We start from the raw sequence: 19,788 nt of genomic DNA, 5'->3' as shown, positions 1-19,788 counted from the left end.
CTGGGGCAGAGATTCTGTCAGCTCTGAAGGAGCAGGCTCAGAGTTGGATGACGCCACGCCAGCTTCAGGCAGGAATGGTGGTTTGGGACAATGGCACCAACCTCCTCTCTGCCCTCCGACAGGGACACTTCACCCATGTTCCCTGTTTGGCTCACGTCCTTAATTTGGTGGTGCAGCGGTTCTTGTGCAGGCTTACAAGATCTCCTGAGGCAGGCCAGGAAAGTCTGTCTGAATTTCCACCGGTCATACAATGCCACTGGCTGACCTCCAAAAGGAATACAACCTGCCCAAGAACCGCCTAATCTGCGACATGCCCACCAGATGGAACTCAACGTTGGCCATGCTGCAGCAGCTGCACAAGCAGCAGAGGGCCATTAATGAGTACCTGTGCAACTATGGCACCAGGACAGGGTCAAGGGAGCTTGGTTTTCTTTTGCCACGCCAGTGGCTCATGATCAAGGATGCATGCACTGTCCTGTCACCATTTGAGGAGGCCACGAGGATGGTGAGCAGTGACAGTGCATGCATCAGTGATACTGTGCCTCTTGTCTACCAGTTGGAGCACACACTGCATGGAATAATGGACAGGGCACTTGAAGCAGAACAGAGGGAGGAAGAGGAGGACTTCCTTACCTCTCAAGGCCCCCTTTATCCAGACAGTGTTCCTGCCGATCACACAGGAAGAGGAGGAGGAGGATTGTGTCAGCATTAAGGTGGAGCCTAGCACTCAGCATCAGCAGCAGTCTTCAAGGGATCGTTTACAGTCCCTAGAAACCCATGGACTTGTACGTGGCTGGGAGGAGGTGGCTGTGGATCAGGTCATCCTTAGTGACCCAATGACCGAATGCCTTAGCAAACCTACGCTGCATGGCTTCCCTGATCCTGCAAAGCCTGTGAAAGGACCCTCGGATTAGTGGTATCAAGTTGAGGGATCAGTACTGGCTGGCAACCCACCTTGATCCACGTTACAAGGTTAAGGTTGCAGAACTTATCCAGCCGTCGCAGAGGGAGCAGAGGATGAAACATCTTCGGGAGGCCTTGCAGAAAGGTTTGTGCAATGCGTTTCCAGAGCCTGGGAGGTTACAAATTCCTGGTCCTCCTGGACAACGTGTTGCTGAGGCTTCGGTCAGTCAAAGAAGGAGAGGTGAAGGTGGTCGTCTGACAGATGCGTTCAGACAATATTTTAGTCCGCAGCCCCAAGGTATGATCGGTTCAAGCAACCATCGCCAGCATCTGATTTACATGGTGCAGGAATACCTAAGGGCAAGATCAGACTTGGAGACATTTCCAACCGAAAATCCTCTGGGTTACTGGGTCTTGAGGATGGATCACTGGCCAGAGCTTGCACAGTATGCAAGTGAGCTACTGGCCTGTCCTGCATCCAGCGTTCTTTCGGAATGCACATTTAGTGCTCCTGGAGGCTTTGTAACCGATCACAGAGTGCGCCTGTCCACCGACTCGGTTGATTGGCTCACCTTCATAAAAATGAATCAGTCTTGGATCACCAGCTACTAAGCACCTGATGCTGATGTAACCGACTAATTTTTTTATGAATGTGAGATCCCTTGAAGACTGCCTATGCTGATGCTGAGTGACTATCCTGGTATGCTGAATGACTATCCTATTCCTCCTCAATGTTCATGATGATAGCTTGTAAGATTATTTTTGGTTCTGGGCACCACCACCAGTGGCTAAGGCCCAATTTTTCTGCCCCTGTTCAACAGGGGCGTGTAATTACAATTTTTGATCTAATATTTCACAGCAGGGCCTGTCCCTGCGTCCACCAAGAGTAACTGTGAGGGCTTAGAGTGTTGTGGCAACACCACCACACCACCACCAAAGGACCAATTTTTCTGACCCTGTTCAACAGGGGCATGTAATTACAATTCTTGATATAATATTTCACAGCAGGGCCCGTTTCAGCGCCCACCAAGAGTAACTGTGAGGGCTTACAGTGTTCTGGTACCACCAACACCTAAGGCCCAAATTTCTGCAGAGTATATAGGTCAGGCCCCTACTTTCAAACACACGACTTACAAACGACTCCTACTTACAAACGGAGGGAGACAACAAAAAGTGAGAGGAAATCTACCCCTAGGAAGGGAAATTCTCTCCTGTAAGTGTTAATATGGGAAAAAGGTGTCTCCTCCACTGATGCTTTATCACCAATCCTTGTTTCCCTAAAAACCCCAAATTTTCAAAATCCAATTGGCATTGGGACAGAAAGTGAGGTGAAATCATCTGAACAGGGGCACAGGCAGCAAAACAAATGTCCCAGGGGTGATAACCCTTCCCTATGTTTTCCAAAAAGCTTAAAAATAGATTTTTTGGCTGGAGCTACACTTACAAAATGTACCTGTTCCAAATTACAAACAGATTCAACTTAAGAACAATCCTACAGTCCCTGCCTATCTTGGGACCGCCTGTATACTTGTGTTCAGAGTATATATTGCTTGGGGGTCCCACGCCTTTTCTTTTTTTAATTTGGGTGCAGGGTTCCCCTTAATATCCATACAAGACCCAAAGGGCCTGGTAATGGGCGGGCGGGGGGGGGGTACCCATGCCGTTTTTCTCAATAATTTTCATCCATATTTCCCGGACCCGACATTACATTACAGCCACAAGCAGTTTTAAATTACTTTTATTCCTTTAGAAATGTCATTTTGTGCAGGGACTGTTCTAAGCACGGGAAACACGCGCCACTTTACAGGCATACTATAGACACCCCTCAGGTACGATATTTAAAGGAATATTTCACTTTTATTTTTTCACTTGAAGCATCATTAAAATCACTGCTCCCGAAAAAACTGCAGTTTTTAAGACTTTTTTTTGCATTGATACATGTCCCCGGGTCCCCAAACCCTTTTTAGGACAATAACTTGCATATTAGCCTTCAAAATTTGCACTTTAGATTTCTCATGTTTGAGTCCCATAGACTTTAACGGTGTTCAAAAGTTTGCGCAAACTTTCGGTCCGTTCGTGCAAACTTTCGGTCCATTCACGTGTTCTGGATGCGAACTGAACTGGTGGGTGTTCAGCTCATCCCTACTCAAGATATGAGCTGCAGGTTTGTGGTCATAATAAATACCTGGAAGTACTGGCTAGAACATAGCCTTAACACAATATCAGTGGCCATCCACACATCCATTTGCAGATTTCTTTACGCTTGCATTCTGACATATTAGGTTAATGCATAGCAATCATTAAACACATTGCACTCAAATGCATACCTTACAACGCATAGCAGCAACTCAATGCATAGTGGTGGCATCCATACTGAAGCATCATTTTGTCATAAGCAGCACAATGAAGGGTTAATATACCTGGCAGGATCACGTACACTAGGCAACTGCCCTGTAAAGGTTAAAAACAGCAAATCCAAGCATTAGAGCATTGACACAGTGATCCCAAACCTGCAAAGCCAGGCATTGCTGAGTTAATAGGAAAGACTCAAATTTGCAGCATACACCTGATATTAAGGATGAGCTCCGGCGTGTTCGCACAGCCCACGTGCAGAGCCTGCCAGGAAGTCGGCACTGCGCTTCGCTAATCACAGGCATTGAGACATTTCTCGATCTCTGCAGCCGCGCATCGGGAAATGTCTCACTGCCTGTGATTAGCGCAGCGCAGTGCCCATTTCCTGGTGGGCTCTGCACGTGGGCTGTGCGAACACACCGGAGCTCATCCTTACCTGATATATCAGTTCATGCATTAGTAGTCCTACAGACAAACAAAACCTGTGAAGCAAATGAAACAGACAGAACATTACTTCCGGTTCCGGCGCCGCATGGAGTAGCTGTCTCTCCTCACAGCTCCCGCAAACAGGACAAAAACCAGCATAAAAAACCGGCCCAGAAGCCTGCATCCACCCTCAAGCACCCCGGGCTCCAGCACCCAATACATGGACCGCTTTGTAGAAGTCCGCGGTCCTCGTACCAACACGGCCCAGACGGCGCCGCCGGCCCAGCCGCAAATCGAGGCCCCGGCTTCGGCCTACACGGACCTGCACACAAGCGCCCAGCCAGCAGACATGGAAGTAAGTGGCAGTGCAGCCCCACACACATCTCCTCAGGCCTCCCAAGCTCAACCACAGCCACAATCCGCCTCTCCTCAGGCCCCTCTCCCTCAGGCCTTTCAACTACCAGCCCTCCCCCCACAGCTCGCAGGGGACCATGCTACAGAGCGCATAGCACAGGCAGTGGCAGCTCTCCTGTCCCCCATGATTTCAACATCTGTGGAAAACGCTGTAAATGCGGGGATGAAGCAAATTAAGGCCCAGCTAGGAGAACATAACACCAGGCTCCATGAACTAGAACATCGCCTTTCAAGTATGGAAGAAGAGATGTACCAAGCCCAAGCCACAGAACAAGCGCAGGACAAAACAAATCAATACATAATACAAAAACTTGATGATTTGGAAAATAGATCCAGAAGGAGCAACCTGCGATTCGTGGGGATACCCGAATCGCTACAATCATCTGCTTTATCAGACTTTTGCTCCCGACGTATCCCTGAGGCGCTAGGCATAACGGGCCCCTGCACGGTAGAACGCGCCCACAGAATGGGACCATATAATGAAGAGCACAAAAACCCTCGCCCCATCATTGCTAAATATCTAAACTACTCCGACAAAGCTCTCATACTCCAAAAATTTAGACAAACTCGCACACTCCAAATTGATGGTGTGAGGGTTCTGATCTTCGCTGACTACTCCATCGAGGTCTCCAAAAAACGCAAAGCCTTCCAACAGATATGCACAGAACTCTTCAAGCAACAATTAAAATTCACCCTAGCATTCCCAGCCACCCTACGCCTCAGGACACCCAGTGGTGAACAGCTATCCTTCCAGGACCCAACAGAAGCGGAAGCATACATGCGATTGCTACTCTCCAACACTCAACAGCAAACCCCCTCCAAGGGCACCTCACTCAACCGCTCCCTGGATCAACGGAGTCCACGCAAAGACTCCCCCAAACGCTTCAGATCCTCACACCCGGACCAGCATCGCTTCACTCCTCGCTGAAATGAAAAATTGCAACCGCCATCGCGGGCTACCCAATCTAATCTAATCTACGGACAGTATCCCAATCTGTCCCGCCCCAGGTCTTCTACCTTCCCCTTTACGGCATCACGTAATGTATGATGTTATTTGTTTTGACGGTTCTCAGTTCTCAAAATTGAAACAACACTTGTTTGAACACAGTTTTTTTTTTCTCTATACGGTTATGTTCCCCTGGTTACACTGTGTATGGCAACATTCACCCCCCCCCCCCCTAACTTCCAGGTATAAGCGCATTTACAAATACCTGTCACCCCTCCACGGGCCAATTGGACCCCAAACCATAACTCCATAACTGTCCTGTTATGGGAGTTGACCTACACAGTGATTCCATGCGGAAAAAAGTGAAGTTCTCAGAATTGTTATTTATGTTACTTTCTATGTTGTCTCCCCTTTATGACATACCCCCCCCTTCTTTTTCCCCCCTTTACAGGGCCCAATACATCTCCCCCACACATCAAATTTCCCCCTCGATCACTACAAAAATGGCATACATCTTACCATAGCTGGTACTACAATCCACCATCCACAAAACGATAAATTGTTATCATCTGCCCATACCCCTCACAAGCCTCCCCCAACATGAAAATAATCTCATGGAACGTGAAGGGCCTCAGATCCCCTCAAAAAAGAATGAAAATCCTTAGGCACCTTAAACGGCTCAAAACCGATATAGCCCTACTCCAGGAGACACACCTTTCAGCTCCAGATTTTCATCGCATGAAGAAACTCTGGGTAGGCACTGTTCTAGGCTCTGAGGCAGCAGGACGCAAAGCTGGCGTCCTCCTACTCATACATAAAAATCTCCCTTGCTCAATCATGTCGACAAAAACCGACAATCAGGGCCGTCTGCTCACCATACATGTCAAATTAGGCTCTAAAGAACTCATAATCACGAACGTATATGCCCCCAACAACCCAAGCAAGCAATTTTATTCAGAGCTCTCCGGTTGGCTCCTAGAAAACACTCACCTCCCACACCTAATCGGAGGGGACTTTAATGACACCCTCCATCAGATAGATGACAGATCCTCACCAAAAAATTCAAATCTACGCGTTAACCCTCCCGCCCCCTCCCTCTTCGCAAACACCATGGACTCTATTCACCTACAGGACCTTTGGCGCCTTTCCCACCCAACAGACAGGGAATTCACATTCTTCTCCAGCCCACACAAACTATTCACAAGAATAGATTACTTCTTTGGCTCTGACAACCTAATCCCTTTTCTCCAGAACACCGCAATACACGACATAATCATCTCCGACCACGCACCCATAGAGGTAACTCTCGATAATCTAAACTTACCCCCACATCCCAACATCTGGCGATTCCCTTCCTTCCTCCACAATAACACTGACTTCCAACAATATATGTCAGATGCATGGACGGAATACTCTCTGAACAATGCCCCCCACATTCAAGACCCCAACCTATTCTGGGACGCCGGCAAAGCTTTCCTAAGAGGCCGTATTATCTCTTATACAACCTCTTTTAAACGCAACACCCTGTCCAAATACAAAGCAGCCAGCTCACGCCTACACCAGGCACAACGAGCATTATACACCGCTGACTCTCCAGCCAATCGATTGGAATGGCAGGCAGCAAAAAGGGACTTCGATACATGGGTAAACACCCTTGAACACACCAAACAGGCTCACTTAGAAGCCACCTTTCACAAATTTGGAAACAAAGCGGGTAAACTCCTATCCCGACTATGCAAAGGCCCGTTCCGCCCTACCCACATTACATCACTTCGCGATAGTACAGGCACCCTTCACTCCACTCCACAAACAATCAACAAAGTCATGCAACAATTTTACTCTACACTCTACGCCCCAGACCCCATAAACACACAAAAAGCACGCGCTTTCCTAGAAAAAATAAACATGCCCAAGATTTCCACACTACAACTGGAAACCCTTAACGCTCCTATAACACCTACTGAAATATCAACAACCATTCGCCACCTGACCCTATCCAAGGCCCCAGGCCCAGACGGCTTCACTAGTGAATTTTACAAGACCCTACAACCCCTTCTGGAACCCACCCTCCTCCAAGTATACCGGAATATCTGGTCAGGGGGAACTTACATACAGTCGGGGAACCAGGCTCTTGTAAAATTACTATCCAAAAAGGGCAAAGACCCCCAAGAACCAGGCTCATACAGGCCCATATCACTTCTCAACCTAGATGTGAAAATCCTCTCAAAAATTATTGCCACCAGGCTGGCAGATATTATCCCTTCTTTAATTCACCCCGCTCAATCAGGTTTCGTAAAAGGCAGAACCGCCACCCTCAATATTAGAAAAGTCATGATGGCCCTAGAACATGCACTTCATCACCCAAACACCGACCACGCCATTATCACATTAGACGCAGAAAAGGCCTTCGACAACGTTAGTTTCGAATGGCTATCTATGACAATGTCAGAGATGGGATTTACTGGCCCCTTCCACCACCTCATCTCTGCTATGTACAAAGCCCCAACAGCAAAATTAGTGGTAGCAGGCCTCATGTCAGAAGAATTTCATCTTCATAAAGGCACTCGCCAAGGATGTCCCCTATCCCCGCTCCTTTTTAATATCGCCCTAGAACCCCTATCCAGATATCTAACATTAGCAGCCCCTTTACATGGCATAAAAATAGGCACACATGACATGCGCACATCCCTATTCGCTGACGATGTTCTCATATTTTCGGTTAACCCCCTCTCAGATATGCTAACTATTAAAAGGGTCTTTGATGAATTCCGCTTGTGCTCTGGCCTTCGCATCAATTACAGCAAAAGCGAAATTCTTCCCATTGGCACTCACTCTGTACCACAATGGACCCAACAATCTATCTTCCCGGTCGCGAAATCCCATATCACCTATCTAGGGATAAAAATAGGCAAACTTCCTTCATCACTGTACCACCTAAACTACCCTCCTTTACTGTCAAAAATTGCTCAAGAATTAAATGCCTGGATGGACCTGCCCCTTTCGCTCTTGGGAAGATGCCACCTAGTAAAAATGGTCAGTTTCGCAAGACTACTATACCCAATGCAAACTATTCCGCTACTGCTACTTCATAAAGACGTGTCTTTGCTCAACACCTCTTTAGCAAAATTCCTTTGGCGAAACAAAAGACCACGTATTGCTCTAAAAAAACTACATCTTCCCAGGCACGAAGGGGGCATCAGTTTACCTCACATCAGACTGTATAATGTAGCTTGCCTGCTAAGAACCAGCATAGACTGGATAACGCAATCCTCCCGCTACTCAAATTTCTCCCTGGAATCCGAAATGGCTCACCCTTACTCACTAGTGGGCCTCCTTCACTGCAGATGGAAGTCAGTTCCCCCCTCCCACCAACACAATCTATTATTAAGAGACACAGTGGTGGCTTGGAGAGAAGCAAGAAAAATACTTAAAATATCTCCTTTCATGTCATCCCATCTCCCAATCCAAGGTAATCCGGCCTTCCCTCAAGGACTAGACCACGAACCTTTCAAAATTTGGGAACAAAAAGGCCTAACAAAATTCTCTTCCCTTTGCAACACCCAAACGGGTCGACCACTGCCATTTACCAACATTGCGGATACCTTCGCTCTTCCTACTACTCATACCTTCTATTATGGGCAATGCATCAGCTTCCTAAAAGACACATGCAAACAAGCAGATAAAAGATTTCCAACAAACATCATAGACCAAATGATATCGAACAACTCATACAAAATCTCGGACATATACAAACCCCTCCTACTTAAATCATCCTCACCTCTTTCAGCTTCATCAATAAAAAACTGGAATAAAGATTTCCCAGACTCCAACTTAGTGGAAAAAATCCTGCAAGGCCTCAACTCCATACAAAAGCTAACACCCAATGAAATATGGAGAGAAACACAATTGAAAATAGCTCACAGAGCTTATATGCCCTTCTCATCGTCAAAATCAGACATAAGCAAAGCCATCTGCCCATTGTGCCACTCCCGGAAACCTTCCCTGGCCCACCGCTTCTGGGACTGCTCCTACATTTCAACCTTTTGGGACCAAGTTCTGGCCTACATATTCGAAGTGACTCTATTAAAATTACCCAAGGACCCGCTACTCCTCATCTTCGGCTATTGGGACCCAATACTTCTACCCTGGTCAAAATACACCGCCAGCGCCACAACCCCCTCAGGAAATTTAAAAACAAACGCCTCACACAAAGGGTGGTCCCTAACCTGTCTTCTAATCGCAAGAAGAATCATCCTGAAAAACTGGATCTCGCCATCGCACCCCAACATCACCCAAGTCAAACGAGAGCTCTTACACCTACTTACCAAAGACCGCATCAACACGGACTTCAAAAAGAAATCCTCCTCAGACTGCTTTCACTCTAAATGGCACACCTTCATGCTCTCAACTCTCTCCCAAGAGGAAATAGCAAATGTGAGCCAATCTACCTTCTCATACCACGATTCCTACCAGCCGATGCAAAACAAGAAAACATCCCCACAAGAGGCTTCCTCCTAAACTATCCTACAATCATCCCGGACTCGGCATACGCCTCTGAACTCACCAATCCAAGATCGCCAACAGTTTCTACATATATTCACATACTGCTAATTTTTCCTATTCCCAAAACTTTACTTACATTGGTAAAATGTCTTCGATTGATCAGTTACCATTTCCCCACCAACCGTCCCTCCCTCATACTCCATATGGCCCTCTCCCCCCCTTTTATTTTTTTCCCCACCAGTTTTGAGTTCTCCCCTCACCCACAGGTCTTCCTATTGTTCTAAACCAATCTAGTATTCACAGAGAATGTCTAATCGGATCCATCCAGGCATTTACCATATTAGTCAACTATCTACTCTGCTAGGATCTGTCAAATCTTTTCTTTCCTATCCAATCAACCTTCCCTTATAGACATATACTCCTGAAAATTTATGTTCTCCTTTCTTTAGACTTGAGATATCACCGAAATGTTTATCCTATCCGTGAATGTACAAACTATCAAAATATCTGTATACATCACTATATGTTATACCTTTTACTGTATGCTTAAAAACGAAATAAAAACTTTTTGAAAAAAAAAAAAAAAAAGAAACAGACAGAACTAAACACAGCAGTTTAACCTACTTTGGCAGCTTGTATATTAACAGCATAATGATTCAGACACACCATGGCAGCCCATGGAAAGATTACCTGCTCTGTGCAGGACCCTTCCCTGAATGGCTCTAAGGGGGGATGGGAGAGGCTCCATACCTGACAGGTGGCCACCAATCCATTCCCAGGCAGCCGCCTGGAGCTCCCGGCCACTGCTACAGTGGGCCAGAATTTACCCCAACATCATCTCACTGCTCCCTGCCGACTGAAAGCCACGTCCAGCCACAGGAAGCAGACAAGGAGCCATTTTGGAAGGCGACAGCCCTGACAAAAAAAAAAACTTCCAGCATCTTTGCAAGGGAAACCAACATACCCAAAGCCAAATTAATAAAACATGTGTGTGTGGGGCCACAACTCACCAGGGAGGAGAGACTGGCTCAGTCTCAACTAACCACAAGACAGAACTGTTTTACCTGCATCCAGAGACCAGTATCCCAGCCCCCCAGTATCTGAACCTGGGGAGGGTCTCCCTTGTATGGAAGTTTTACTACCGAACAGAGGGGCTTCGTCACAGGAAAGAGGCTGAACCTGTACGGGTGGCCAGATGAATCCGGCAAGGTGAGGGAAAAATAAAAATCCCCATTGATAGGGACGTGTCCTAGCCGCTGAGAGAGATGGCTGACTGAACTGACTGCTCTGCACTATCGAGGGTGATAACAGCAGCCAGGAGCATAAAATACTGCCAAAATCACCTCCATCTAGGAGGGGGAGACAGTGGGCACCTCACAGGCTATGTCCTGCAAGAAAAACAGAAATACAGCGCCGCGCCGTCTCACACATTACTACGCTATGCAGGCAGGGGAAGGAGGGAAAGATGGCGCTGAGGAGAACGGCACACACACCAGAGGATCACACAGAGCGGGAGCTCCCAGACGCGATGGAGGACACAGCACAGGATGCAGCTACCATCACCTCTGCTGACAGAAGTAAGAGAATGGCTCTGTCACTAGCTCATTCGCCTCATAAGCCTCCTCAGACCAAGAAATATCACTGGGCAGCCTCCTCACAATCACAAGCTGATACTGCAGCAGTACATACTACACCATTAGCTGCATTTCCTGCCTCTGATGCTCCAGCCTCAGAAACCTCACTGAAAGCAATGCTATTATCCTTGAAAATCAGCTTGCAACAAGAAATGCTCAATTCTATCTCTCACCTAACCAATCGCATTGACTCTATTGAAGATCGCACCAATACCTTAGACACGCAGATGTTCTGGTCAGAGTACACTTCTACCATATTAAAGAACGTCTGCTATGTGCAGCCAGATGAAACCATTTGCTACCTCCCCCCTATGCCAACATAGCGCTCTACCAGGATATCTCTCCAGCAACATCTCAAAGGAGGAAAGAATTTGCACCCATAACTGCAATCTTAAGGGAGCGTGAAATTCCTTATCGCTGGGGTTTTCCAACAAAACTTCTGGTAACCTACCAATCTCAACCATTGGTCATTACTGTAAGGAAAATGGCTGCACTTTGGTTCACCATATACTTTAGATAAGGGGCCTGAACTTTTGAACTTTTAATACAAGCTATATGAAATGCTATTGCAAGGCTTTTATAATGTCAAAATGGAAATTTACTAGCAAGGAAAATAGGGAAGTTAACCTTTTAATAGATATAAGGGAACTAGCCAGTAGCTAGCTAGCTCACCGCTCATCTGGCCTAAAGCCAATGGTACATGACCCGAGACTATCTTAAAAGCGTATTCCCATATTATTCATTTTCTCGGAATTCAAGCTAAAAAGGTATATTTAGACAAAGGACATTTTGGGTACTTTTAGGCGCGTCATTGAGCAGAATATTATGCAAATACACATATGTCATAAAATATAACTTGTGATAACTTGTGATATGTAACTTGTGATACCTGTACTCTTGTGATTGGATAAACTAAGGGACCGCCCCTTGATTTGCCCCTACTGATAATGATTGTTGCCCTATATAACATGTAAAATGGTATAATACATTTTTATTTCTGGATATCCAACTGTGTATGGTGTCTTGATTTACCCAATCGATTGAAAGATCTTCTTGATGTCCAAGTTCAGCTCGAGCAAGGAAAAGGTTTGAGGGTGCACTTGACCAGTTGACCCTTACCCTTACAATTACCTCCCCCAAAGATGGCCTCAAACAACTGCAAAATTGGGGTATGAATACCCAAACCCCCCAACAGGGGGCAGGAGACAACCGTACTCACAGTGGCGCTAAACACTCCCGCTCATTGGTGTTCGGTAACTATTTACTGCTGTAATTAATAATTTTCTTTTCTTCTTCCATGTTTATTGGCAGCAGGCCCTATAGGTGCCTAAGCAATATGTTATATATCACCCCCGGGGTGCAGTTATTATATTGTATTACCGCGCATTTGTACCTGTTCACACATACCCCGATACGTTATGTGCTGCGCACACCTTACTCTCTTTTACGTATATTTTATTCTATTTCTTTTCCCTCAAATAGTTTGTTTCAAGCGTTTCTGAACCTTAACATAAGGCTGTACAACTGATTTGTTAGTTTAGATTTAAACTCATTTGACCCGCACCTTCTGACCATTGGGGTCATAACTTTTCTTTTTTATCACAATGACGCTTCGTATAACCTCCATGAATGCGAGGGGGCTTAATAGCCCGTTTAAGAGATCAAGCCTATGGAAGGAAGCCCTGTCGCTGAAACAGATCTTTTATGTGTGCAGAAGATGCATTTTGCACAAGGGAAAGCCCCCTCCTGTACTCATCCCACATTTCCAACATTTTTTGCTAATAATACTAAGAAAACGAGAGGGATTATTATTGCTGTACGAGGATCCATAGCCTTTCAGCTCCAGCACACATAAAGTGACCCTATGGGCCGATATCTCATTCTATCCGCCCTCTTTGAAAATGTGCAATATGTGATAGTTAATCTATATGCTCCTAACACACATCAGAAATGGTTTTACCGTATGATCCAAAACAAATTATCTCACTACCCCAAAGATAGAATAGTGCTCTGTGGTGACTTAAATGATATAGTAGACCCGACTCTAGATTCCTCCTCCGCCAGCAGAAAGACACCAACAGCTCTTCACTCTTTCATGCTCCTAGAAGACTTCTATGATCGATGGCAGTGCTTTCACGGCACGGAAAGAGATTACTAGTTATTTTCTACTGCCCAGGGGTCCTATTCTAGAATTGATCTGTTTCTGTTTGCATAAAACCACTCTCCAGACAGTATCTCAAGCCAATATAGGTCTAATCACCTGATCGGATCACACGCCAGTATCCTTAACAATTTCTACTAACCCAACAACTCAGAGAGGCACAACCTGGCTTATGAACACCTCTCTACTCTCACACCCATTGTATCAGAGACAGATCAATACAGAACTGGAGTCTTTTTTTGCCTGATCAACGGATCTGTAACCAATGCCCCACTACTATGGAATGCCCACAAGGCGATTGTTAGAGGGGTTTTCATAAAGCTGGGCGCCCATAAGAGAAAACAAGCAGAGAGGCTTACTTCCCTTACTGACCAAATTCACAAGGCTGAACAGAGTAATAAAACCTGACCTAATACAACTGATGCGGCCCTTTTCCGCACCCTTAGAGAGGACCTCCATAACTACATGCACTCATCTTTTGATTACCACATAAAGAAATTACGGCTAAATTGGTATGCTTATGGCAAAAAACCTGGAGCCCTACTGGCCAAACAGGTTAAAAAGAAGGCAGCCCTTTATAAAATTCCCTACTTACACACCCCACAGGGTCACAGAATAGGCCATACCAAAGATATTGCGGACTGTTTTAGCGACTTCTACTCAAAATTATACAATCTGCTCACATCTAGCTCAGAGCCCAAACCAGAACCAGCCCAAATAGACACATTTTTGAAATCTTTACAACTCCCTGCTCTTACTCCAGATCAACTACAAACTATCAATCAACCAATCTCTGAATTTTAAAAGCCATTCAATCGCTTCCACTACATAAAGCACCTGGACCCGATGGGTTCTGCAGTGAATACTTTAAGACTTATGCTTCCATTCTGACCCCGTACCTGCGTCAAACCTTTGACCATTTTATTTTATCTGGAGAAATACCTGCAGAATCCCTGGAAGCGCTGATTGTCACTATCCCTTAATCAGGCAAGCCATCAGATAACCCGGCAAATTACATACCTATTTCGTTACTAAACACAGACATTAAACCATATGCCAAAATTCTAGCTTCCCGCATATTTCCCTATATCCCCACATTAATACATCCAGATCAAGTCGGATTCATCCCGCACAGACAAGCATCTGATGGAACCAGAAGGTTCATTGATATTATTCAGTGGGCCGAACATCATCACACGCCTTCTCTGCTCCTCTCTTTGGATGCAGAGAAGGCATTTGATAGGGTGCATTGGACCTATCTAAAAGCAGATTTGCAAAAATTTGGTCTTACAGGTCACATATCCGCGGCTATTCTAGCCCTATACTCATCTCCGTCTGCCAGAGTCCTGACCTCCAGTATGGTCTCTAAACCCTTTTACATTTCCAATGGTATGAGGCAGGGCTGCCCTTTATCGCCTCTTATCTTTGCTCTAATAATGGAACCATTGGCCGAAGCAATCAGAAGCAACCCACAGATTAAAGGCTTACAGATAGGTGAAACGGCCCACAAAATAGGGCTTTATGCAGACAATGTAATAGTCGTCATGACTAATCCAGAAAAATCCCCCCCTATTCTTCACGACCTACTTCTTCTGTTTGGACAACTTTCACTATATAAAATTAACTGTACCAAATCTACTATGCTTGGTGCAGGCCTTAGCAGCTCTCTGAAACAATCTCTATCATGCTCGTCCCCCTTCCCATGGCCCCCAGCTGCATCTATTACTTACTTAGGTGTTAAATTAACAGATCCATCCACAGGTACGCTACACCTTCATTTTGAGTGTTTACTTCAGAAATTAAACACCCTGTGCTCTGACCTATGCAAGCTGAGATCGTCCTGGGCTGGTAAGATCACCCTTACCAAGATGTTTTTGATGCCACACATATTATATCTTTTTCGGACACTTCCACTCGCCTTCCTCTCATCGCAACTTACCTCAATACAACAAATTCTCAACAACTTCATCTGGGGCAATAAACATCCTAGAGTACGGGCCTCCACTCTCTGCACAGCTAAAACACAGGCGGGTCTAGGAGCACCAGATGTCCGAACTTACTATAAAGCTATACTCCTCAACCAAGCCAAACAATGGTGGACATCCTTGTCTACAGCATCATGGGTGCAAATTGAAGACACAGCCCTTCAGGCTAAAGGCTCACAACTTCTTGCTGCACTTATTTTACATCACATGTATGTGGTATAACTGCGCTAACCTAATAAAATAAAATAAACAAGCAGCTACACAAGAATGTGACTAGAATTCGAATAGGGTAATGTGAAAAATGCAGTGCTAAAACTGTATATGTATATAAAACACATATATGTGAACAAACAGGATTCAGTGATAAATGGGTATTAACCCAGTGCAATATATATGTGAAAAAAATAATCAAGTCCAAACAATAAAATAAGTGACCAATCCAATGGAAGTAAGGAAATCTTCTGACATGCAATTCTTCTGATAATAACTCTTGAAGTGAGAAAGGTGTAAACACTCTTACCGGAACTGATGGATTTGAATGCCAGTGACACCGAATCAAACAAGCTTAGAAATGGTTCTCCCAGGTGATGGTATGAGCCCCAGATCTCCAAAGATATCTCCTCTAGACTGGAACGGTTGTACTGATATCCATTGGACTGAGAAAACGACACATCCAATAGGAACATCAAGATCTCCCGTGGGACCAAGAGGTATGGGAAAGAAAATATAGAATGCTGCGTGTTTCCTATATTTCCTATTTCCTATTTATTTTACATCACAGACCACAACGCTCTTTCCTCAACACAGTCAATGCAACTATTAAAGTATGGGAATCCACAATACAACAAACCAAGGGCCTGCCTCATAAAGCTTTAAGCCACATCCCAATCTCAGCCCTTGAATTTGTCTGCCCAAATCTTATCCTCTCAACCTGGCTCTCAGTAGGACTATGCAAAATAGGAGACCTTTATAAAGAGAAAACCCTGCAATCCTTTCAAGAACTGATTACTAAATACTCTATCCGGCAGCAGGACTTTTACAAATATTTACAAATACGCCACGCACTTCAAGAGGTACGGTGGTCGGAATCCATCCAGATTGTAGGGATACTACAATTTTATGAACAACCTAATCCCTCTCATAAGGGGATCTATATAAACTCCTAAACTCCCCTCCGACCATGCAAAAACTCCCAGGGATGTATAAATGGGAAAGAGCTTTCAACTTCTCAGCTCCTTCTAAAATATGGCAGCATGCAGCCTGCGCCACCCTATGGTTTTCCAGATGCCTTTCCCATTGGGAAACAACTCAGAAATTGCTATATTTCTGGTACTACACTCCGGAAAAATTATGTAAAATTTTCCCGTCTTCCCCCTCCACCTGCTGGAGAGCTTGGGGAAACCCAGGATCTTCTGCGCACATCTGGTGGACTTGTCCTGCAATCTCAGGATTCTGGAAGGACGTACAAACGTTGCTTGGATCAATCACTGGAGTAACTTGCAGGTTCACACCACAACTGGCCCTGTTGGGAGTAGGACTCGAGGACTGGCCACATCAACTCCACTCAATTGTCACTCACATTCTTATTGCGGCCCGGCTTTCCATTGCCCGAAAGTGGAAATCTGCCATCCCTCAGACCATAACCCAACTGATCACAATACTAAACCAGCACTTCCATCTGAAATACATGTTTGCCAAGGCACATCTCACCATCTCCAAGTTCCTCCATCAATGGGCGACCTGGATAGCCGATACAAGAAGCACCCCACTCATTTAAAGAAAAGTTATATCCTTCTCCACTGACATATGCAATTACAGTACTACATGTTGCTCCCCCAAACCCCAGCACTGACAAATTCAAGAGCATTACTCGACAGCCTACCTAATTATCTGTTACTTGTTCTGCATAGCCTATGGTCATTTAGCCACGACCACCTGTTGCAAATATCTTGCATCTTTCTGCATTTACTAACTCTAACGCACTGTATTTACATCTTGATTACAATCCTTGTAACCTTTCTGTTACCAATGTATACTTCTGAAACTGTTGTTTCTATACTTGTAAACTGGAAACCTGTAATAACTTAATAAACATTTTAAGTAAAAAAAAAAAAAAAATCTCCATTGATTCACAGTTATAACCAGTTAAGCATTTGAGGAAAAAAAAAGAATGCCGCCTAGGGGGAGACGACTTATTTAAATATAGTATAACCAGTCCTGATTGGGCGAGAGGTGGAGCCTATCCCATTCGTGTATGCTGTCATGCTTTGTGTCAGAAAGGTCTTTTTTGTACGTTAAGCCACATTAAGCTCCCCCAAAAAACAAGCTTAATGTCCCTAGTTTGCCTTGTGGAACACTGAATAACAAAAAACTTCTTGGATAGGTTTGGGAAGTTGAGATCTTATGCTGTGCGAAATTTCAGTGCAATGCAATGAGGTTTAGGCACTTTATTAAACGTTAAGCTTCATTAAGCCACATTAAGCCATTTTCACATTAAATGTTTTAGCATTGTAAAATATAGCTTAATGTGAATAACTTTTGGTGTGATTTACAAAATGAGCTGAAATTTTCAGAATATGTTGGCATGGATAGATTCTTCTATTGTGGGAAGTTTGGGGGAAATTGGTTAAAATTGAAGGTCTTATTTGTACATTAAGCCACATTAAGCTCCCCAAAAAACAAGCTTAATGTCCCTAGTTTGCCTTGTGAAACACCGAATCGCATGAAACTTCTTGGATAGGGTTGGGAAGTTGAGATCTTAGTCTCAGGGCAATTGATGGAGGTTCATGCACTTTATTACACGTTAAGCTACATTAAGCCATTTTCACATTAAATGTTTTAGTATATCCCATTTCCCTAGATGACATTCCTAGTTCTTCCTCACACAGATATTGATCAGGAATTGGCAGGAAATTGTCATTATAGACGGGAACTCACCATTTTGTGCTCTTCTCTCCTGGAGGTCATTTGCGGGTCCCATCAGACCAATCAGTGCAAAGACTTTAATCATAATATCCAGAGCCCCTTCTTCTCCATATTTGTTTATCAGGAGCTCCTTAGTGGTGATCCAGTCTGCATTTTCTAGTCTTCCTCGGGGGATGGGACATATATCTTCACAGGAGAAATCAGACAATTTGTTCTTAAATTTCTTAAAATCACATCCTTTCAGATCCTCCAGAGAATATATGATAAGATCCCCGGGGGTTTGTTTCCACTTTCCAAGAACACCAGGAGCCGACCCTGCAGAGAGGACAATAGGCAGCCATAAACATTAAACCTGATCAGATCGTTTCTAACATGTGACAGTAGACAGTTTCTAACATGCGTATTGGCAGCTGGTGGTCTTATAAGATCATATATAAGGGAAAGGAAAATATCTTATATTGGCCTATAGAGAGATTGGCTTCCCTGTGATAATCTACATGACTGTCTTCATGATGGTAACTTTCCTCTCAGGAGGACCTCTCATACAAGTATTCAACAGGTGAAAACAACTAGAAGTATATTTAAAAAACATTTATAGAAATAATGTCAAAAACATATGTTCATGCTGCAACAATTCTCCCCATATTTTCTCTCCTATGACTTCCTATGGTCGTCAGCTCCATCTAGTGGCCAAAATGTGGTAAATTTTTCTGAAACACCTCAATCAGAAAACATACTACGTTTTTACCACTGGACAGAGATGACGATCAGAGGAAATCATAGCATTTTATAAAATATAGTGGAAATCCGTGCAACCTGGACAAATTCTTGTGACATTTGTCCAACAAATGGTAGACCCCTAGTTTAGGGGTGACCATTTTCAAACATCATGATTACTGATTGTTTCCTAGGAAACATAAAGAAACTTTAACAGCTTTATGACCGCCTCATAGAAGGTTTACTGTTACAGGGTGGCCGCTCTTTGCAGAATCATGTGTGTGTGTATATATATATATATATATATATATATATATATATATATATATATATATATTCAGGTCCATAAATATTGGGACATTGACACAATTATAATCTTTCTGGCTCTATACACCACCACAATGGATTTGAAATGAAACAAACAAGATGTGCTTTAACTGCAGACTTTCAGCTTTAATTTGAGGGTATTTACATCCAAATCAGGTGAATGGTGTAGGAATTACAACAGTTTGTATATGTGCCTCCCACTTTTTAAGGGACCAAAAGTAATGGGACAATTGGCTGCTCAGCTGTTCCATGGCCAGGTGTGTGTTATTCCCTCATTATCCCATTTACAAGGAGCAGATAAAAGGTCCAGAGTTCATTTCAAGTGTGCTATTTGCATTTGGAATCTGTTGCTGTCAACTCTCAATATGAGATCCAAAGAGCTGTCACTATCAGTGAAGCAAGCCATCATTAGGCTGAAAAAACAAAACAAACCCATCAGAGAGATAGCAAAAACATTAGGTGTGGCCAAATCAACTGTTTGGAACATCCTTAAAA

At 44.4% G+C, this 19,788-nt stretch overlaps 1 protein-coding gene across 1 annotated transcript in view; it reads right to left on the bottom strand.

Annotated features, from left to right (window-relative positions):
- Nucleotides 1–19,788, bottom strand: part of LOC141134383 (NACHT, LRR and PYD domains-containing protein 3-like) — a 237,155-nt gene that overhangs the window by 204,043 nt on the left and 13,324 nt on the right. Inside the window, exon 2 of the mRNA XM_073623948.1 lies at nt 18,262–18,564. Coding sequence (XP_073480049.1) covers nt 18,262–18,564 — 303 coding nt within the window. The remainder of the gene's footprint in view (nt 1–18,261; nt 18,565–19,788) is intronic.

This window comes from Aquarana catesbeiana, linkage group LG03, assembly GCF_042186555.1.
Source record: "Aquarana catesbeiana isolate 2022-GZ linkage group LG03, ASM4218655v1, whole genome shotgun sequence".
NCBI lineage: Eukaryota > Metazoa > Chordata > Amphibia > Anura > Ranidae > Aquarana > Aquarana catesbeiana.
The sequence above is the reverse complement of the archived record's forward strand: the minus strand, read 5'-3'. Positions and strand labels throughout refer to the sequence as shown.